A 7080-nucleotide genomic window follows, 5' to 3' on the forward strand; every position below is an offset into this window, starting at 1 on the left:
TCTGAATATCACCAGTAATAATTGCAGTATATCTAGATATCCAGGAAAACTAAGCCAAAACACTACTAAGTTTTCTTAATATTATGTGTATTAAGATCTGTATTGTCAAACAAAAAGGATACACAACAATTGCAGTATATAGATTAGAGTATAAGCCCAAAATATAGAGATTTGTGATCAGCCTCTAAATTGCAATCACAAATGCTCAGCTTATTTCATGTGTAAAAAAAATTACCAGGAATAGAGTACTTAAAGAATACACCTCTTACTCAAAAGTACAGCAGTCTTAGTGTTAATTCATAAAAGTATCAGGAGTGTAGAGTGTGCAGGAAGTAAAACATGCTCCTGAAGTGTTTTTTTTTTTTTTTTTTTAATATCCATTTTGGCTTGATGTCTGATTGGTAGTGAGCAGTCAGGTTTGTGGTCACATGTTTTAATGTCAATCACTAGTAGATCACACATGTCTTTGAGACTATTTATTTGTCAGTTTGACAACTACTGATCATTCCTTCATAAACAGCAATGCCACTATGGTGCTAAAAATATGTTAAATTATTTTTAAATAGTTTTACTATCACTGTCCATATATCTTTTGTTCTTATGCCATATATCAGAGGATTTAATGTTGGTGGGACAGTGATAAACAATGCTGAACACAAAACACGTATGTATCCAGGTATCCTATCTTCAACAAGGCCTAAAATTATGGAAAGCAAGCCTAAAAGATAAAAAGAGATAATCACTAAGGCATGGGAGCTACAGGTACTAAATATTTTCCACCTAGCTTCCCTTGATTTCAGTTTTAATGCAGTTCTGACAATCATATAGTAAGAAAGTCCAATTATTGATGCATCAGGTATTCCTACCAGGGCAAGTAAGATGAAAAAGTAACTAACACTTGTGATAGCTTGAACACAAACTGCACTGATGACTGCAAAATACTCACAATAAACATTATTAACGATTGTTGTACTACAGTATGGTAACATCCTAGCAAGTATAGGTATAGGCAGTACTACACAGAAACTCCTTACTGCAGCAAGAAAGCATCCTTTGAATACAAATACATTTGTAACTAAAGACGAATATCTCAAGGGTTTACACACAGCAATGTAGCGGTCATAAGCCATTAATACTAACACAGTTGATTCCATTCCTGCAGTGAAGTAAATGCAAAACATTTGCACAAAGCAAGCATCAAAGTTTATAGAGTAAGGGCCAAACCACAGTACTACTAATGCCTGAGGCAGAAGGATAATATCAGTAAAAAGATTGACTGATGATAACATAGAAATGAAGTAATACATAGGTTCATGAAGACTTTGTTCTCTTACTATAACTAACAGAACTGTTAGATTGCCGACAGATGCCACTAAAAACAAAATGAAAAATGGAATCCATATCCAGTGGTGCAATTCATGAAGTCCAGGGAAACCATTCAGAAGAATTTCCATACTTTCCTCCTGACTGTAATTAGTAGTTGACATAGCTGAACCTATAAACTGAAAAAGAAATTTCTGAGAATTCAGTAATCTCTGTCTACATGCAAATAGAATTCAGCATTACTTGGGGCATGCAGCTTACATACATACATACAAATATTTTAAGCATGGGCATTAATGTCCTTCTAGCTTGCCAATATACCAAAACATTTGTTCCCACAATAAGCGCCCAGGCTGTTCTTAAAAATATATATAAACCAGCACTTGGTTTAATGTAGTTTGGTAGTCTGTTCCATACATCAGCTACTCTCTTAGAGAACCAGTTAGTACAGTTCTTATTCCTATAGAATCTTCTACATAGGTTGTCTGATGATTCTCTACTACTTTTTGATAACCTTAGACAATCCCAGAGGTAGTTATCTTTAAATATTTTATATACCTTAATAAGATCTCCTCTTAGATATCTATAAGAGACACTGTAGAAGTTCAGATATTTTAGTCTTTCATAATAAATTTCACATCCATGGATGCCCTTGGTATATTTCCACTGTACTCTTTCCAGTTTACTCATGCTTGTTTTCTTATAAGGTTTCCATATTGTTATTCCATACTCGACTTTGGGTCTAATGTAACTAACAAACAATGACTTCATAATTTCTGATTTCCTATACTTTTACATATTTTTATACAACCTATTGTTCTCTAACTATCATTAACCAATTGTTCATATTATTAGTAAAATGCAAAGGTGGATCTACCCATATATCTAAGTCCTTAAATTATTATGTAGTTTTAATCACTGTGGGTTGTATTAAATATTCACCTTTCAGTCTATGTCTCTGAAGTCTCCTGTGCTTAATTTTTGATGCATTTCTCAGCATATTATTCTCCTCTGCCCAAATGGTCAATTTAGTCAAGTTCTTTTGCTATCATGCCTCATCTGTAACACATGTAATCAGTTTATCCAATTTCAGGTCATCTGCAAATAGACTTTAGAACACCTCAGATGAAAAGTTAGGTCTGAAATATACAATCTAAATAGGTAAGGTCTTTAGGACAGAGCCCTGTGAGACACCCTGACTATAAACAGGAATTTCATCTGTCCAAGTTCCATATGATATTTGCCATGTCCTATTTGTAAGTCATGCAGCTATCCATTTTATCAAGAGTACATCGATACCTAGCTGTTCTAATTTATTGATCAGTGTTTTGTGTATGACCCTGTCATATGCCAAAGTTAAATCTATATAAATTGCATCACAGCACAAATTTTCATTCATAGCTGTTATTATATTGTTATAGAACATCATGTCACAGGTTGTAATAGATGTATTTTCAATATATGGATGCTGATATATGGTTTTAAGGCTCAGTCTATCCAGGTCTGAGAATAACTTATCCAATATTTCCTTCTCCATTTTTTTCCACAACATGAAAGTCGACTTAAGGGTCTATCTGACTCTGGGTTTGTCCTATCCCCCTTTTCCTTAAAGTCAAGTTTAATAAGTGTATGTCCAAAATCTTGAGGAATGTCCCCATATTTATATGACCTAGCAAATAACAGATGATAATAGATATAATGAAACTTTATGTTCTTGCTTAAGTGTTCTCATGTCATTATTACTAATTCTGTCTCCTGCCTATTGATCCACTTTGTACAGTTCTTTACTTGAATCTGTTGGTTTAATTTTTCTTGCCATGACTATGTACCTGACTTAGTAACTTTATAGCAGAAACATTGATAACGGTGAATAAAAGTAGAATAAAACAGTAGCTATGATTAAGAAACAAATAGTATAATGCATCAGGCAAAATTCTACATTGAATGGTGACATGCAGGGTGTGCCTTTTTGGTAGCTAAGGTTTTGATTTCACTCAGCAATGTGAAATAGCAATGTGAGCCTCATATGTAAATAACTTTTTAATGAGTTGGAAATGAACATTGTTAATGAGCCCAATATTGATTTAGAAAATAGAGTTTCTGATAAAGCATGGCAGTCTGTAAATATGTATACTATAATTTGCTGATGGATGCTGACAGTATCTGGACTATGATACTAGGAGTAACATTTGCATTAGCCAAAGTATAAATGTTACAGGCTGTTCATACAACCGCCAGTGGCTGTGCTGGCAAGTGCTGCTGCTCTTACTTGGAAAAAAATGTGACCATGCTTAATATATCATCACCTTTATAATAAGACATTGTTAAGTGCTACCATATAGAAAAAGACACTATATAAGAAGCTTGTACACATTTGATGTCCTCACCTGGAAACTTATGGGATGCATAAAGTATTGAAAGCTGTGGACACTATAGTATGTATAGCACTAAATATCCTTGCTACAACATGCCAACATGGCAGGCAGTGTGTGTATTACACCAGTTTCTTGATGCTATGTCATAGAATGTGGAGGAGTTTGTGTGATTTTCAGATACCTCAGAGAAGAGAAGCAACATTGTATCTGAATTTAATAAAATAGCCCATATCCCTGAGGTACTTGGGGGAGTTTACTACACCTGTGTCATCATCAAGGTCCCACTGAATCCACATGGACATATATATCAACTGGATGGGTTTCTACTCCATCAAATGTCACATGGTCTGAAATGCAGATGGTATTATGTACTATCTGTCATTATGCTATTTAGGAAGTGTCCGGGGATCCCACATCTGGTACACATCAAACTTCTAAAAATTTGTGTGGGGTAACCTCCTCAGGGACATCCTACTGGTCATTCCAGATGTATCTTGAGCTCATGTCTATGATATACAGCACAAGGATAATGGATGAGTTGGCATACAACTCCACTGTTGTAGACACACATCATTGAGCAAGTGCCGAGATTGTTAAACATCTGCTTCAGCTACCTAGATGACTCTGGTGATACAATCTACTGCAATATGTTCCAGAAATCTGCAGTAATATATTTACTGGTAGCATATTGCTAAACAACAGTTGTTGATGAGTACAGCAAGGTATTATCATCAGAGGACAGGAGGTACAAAAGGCAGTAGTGGATGAAAGGCCTGGGGAAAAAGCTTTAGAAGAACAGGCTTCAGCAGATGAGCACCTAAGGCAGAGGCAGATGCAGTAGTCAGAGTCACTGGTCAAGAAACAGTATTTGGTCCACAACTATGGATCACAGCAAAACCAGCAAAGATTAACCATGATGTATGCAGCTTCATCTAGGCCATGCTGTGTATCACACAGTATCATCCCACTTTGCATATAACACAGTACAGAGAGCTGAGTGCAGTCATCATCATATGCACAGGTGGTAAATGGAATAATAACAGATGTCAGCAACAGGCACAGTGCTAAGAGGCAGGAGTCAATGATGTTGAAGTGAATGAGTGAGTGAGTGAGTGAGTGAGTGAGTGAGTGAGTGAGTGAGTGAGTGAGTGAGTGAGTGAGTGAGTGAGTGAGTGAGTGAGTGAGTGAAAGGGAATGAATTAGTGAGTGATATGGCTAAGTGATTGTGGTGAGCTGGAAAGAGTGTAAGGGAGGACGTTTTGTTATGCTTCCTTTGTGGGTAGGTATCCAGCTGCAAAGTGATGCTTCTCAGCATGAGTTGGGAAGCACAAATTCTGCAGATGTTATTGTGTTATGCTAATGTGGCTGTGATAAATTTTGGTGTCCCCCTATCTGGACAGATAGAGACCATGAACATATCCATCCTGTGGAACAAAAGCAGCATCACCATTGTCTAGCAAGATCATGGTGACCTGTTCTAATTCACCCAAAGGGTCATACCACAGTCACGTTGATCACATAGGTGATTGTGACAGTGGGTGACCATGATCTGAAAATACCAGACTCAACAGTATTATGAGGTAGGGATGAGGTGACAGTACTTGACCTTGGCCTATCTGCTTGTGGACATTTACCATAGTAGAGACAGAGAGATAACAACAACTGCAATGGAAACAGCCCTAGCATATGGTAGAAGTGGCCCATGGAACCTGCCATGCCACCTAGGTGCCTGTTTAATGTACCAGTTTGGTGATCCAAGCATTGGTGGATGTCATCATACAAGCTGTACAGTACACCTATCATTTCAGACAGATCAGCGATGAAATACACCTGTGCTGTTTTGTTTGCCTTGCACATCAATGGTGTAACACCCATTGTGGCATCCAGTTCATGTAGGGAACATGATCTGTGGGAATGACAGCCACTGGACCCCAACTGCCAACTGATCTACCCCACACTCTGTGGTTGCACCAGCACTCATTTTTGTTTCATGTGTAGTAGAATATGCAGTATTTTGTATAGGTGTAATGGGCATGTCCTGTCCTTTCATGAGTACTGGAGATCAAAAGTTGGTTTGCACAGCACCAGAGATGTGTTACTGCACATGTCTGGTAATGTGTCCTCCACAGATAGCATTGGTTACAGGGGTACTATGTCCTTGTAATGAAACAAGTTTTGGCTGATATGTTTTGTCAGGCTGCACTGCAGTAGTGACATAATGCATTCCTCTATCCATAGCAGAGGAATCATTAAACAAATCACATGGGAAGTCAGATATAAACACCTATATATGTCACTGCTGATTACTGACAATGCCGCTTCCCAGTCCTATAACAACAAAATGATAGCAATGCTTGCACTGTATGTAAGCACATGTACCTTTGATATAATGTCTTTGAATTACAACTCAGATGTGCCTGTAGGGATGACATATCAGTGATCATCATCACTAAGCTCATAGCAGTTGTTGGATGCAATAAACAGCTAAGGGCATATTGATATACCATCCTGGTGTGACACCAATTAAGATGTGAGGTGGTGCACCTAGTTGTGCCCCAGTGTCACTTCCTCTACTAGGTATCAGTAATGTCCCGAGGCATATCCCTAGGCAGGAACACCAGGATCCCCTCCATGTCAGTGACTGTGTTTGCAGCATCAGACCATCACCAATGACCATCTTCTCCTAAGCAAAGGTAGACTCATTGTTGCTGGTATGCAGTATTATGTCAGTGGCCATATGCAAACCTATTGTCATGATCTGTTATGGGCACTGACTGCAATAACCATATGCAACAAGGTCACAAAACACATTTTCAGAAAGTTCAGTAAGTATTGTCTCTAGCCATCTTGTTCACAGAAGTACTGTAGTATAATATTTTTCTGTAACTTACAGAACTTTGCAAAGCACTTCCTTTCCCTCTGTACCATATGAAGTAGTACATGTGAACAGACATCACCAGACAGTGAGTGGACAATGATATGTGTAAAATCATCTCTACAGACCCCGCTCATTTGTCAGCAGTGCTCACAGAGTGGGCCTAACTTGGTGTACACCAGTATCGTACCATAAGCACTCATAGAAATCCTTTGGCCCAATAGAGAGATATCCTGTCTTGTCATGTGTACCTTGCTGTCCATTTATAGAGACCATTGTCCTGCATGGGACTGCAAATGTGTCATAAAATTACCCAGAGTCTGTATCAGTAAAAAGGTTTTCTTCCCCACCCACACTATCCAGTATGTACCACCTCAAGTCATGGCTGGAAAGCGTGTGCTACTGTGCATATCACCCAATAAGCATGCACGGGTGACCTACCATGGCTCATTGTCCATCTCACAGTTGGCCTCTACCATAGATATGGCTGGCTACTGCTCCAGCACT

At 38.2% G+C, this 7080-nt stretch overlaps 1 protein-coding gene across 1 annotated transcript; it reads right to left on the reverse strand.

Moving 5' to 3' along the window:
- Positions 1–536: 536 nt before the first annotated feature.
- On the reverse strand, positions 537–1487 carry LOC122802211 (olfactory receptor 52E8-like). Its single transcript, XM_044071873.1, has one exon. The coding sequence runs from the start codon at positions 1485–1487 to the stop codon at positions 537–539; it is 951 nt and encodes a 316-aa protein (XP_043927808.1).
- Between the last annotated feature and the right edge of the window lie 5593 nt (positions 1488–7080).

This window comes from Protopterus annectens, chromosome 5.part0 (assembly GCF_019279795.1).
Source record: "Protopterus annectens isolate FY-2018-M chromosome 5.part0, PAN1.0, whole genome shotgun sequence".
NCBI lineage: Eukaryota > Metazoa > Chordata > Ceratodontiformes > Protopteridae > Protopterus > Protopterus annectens.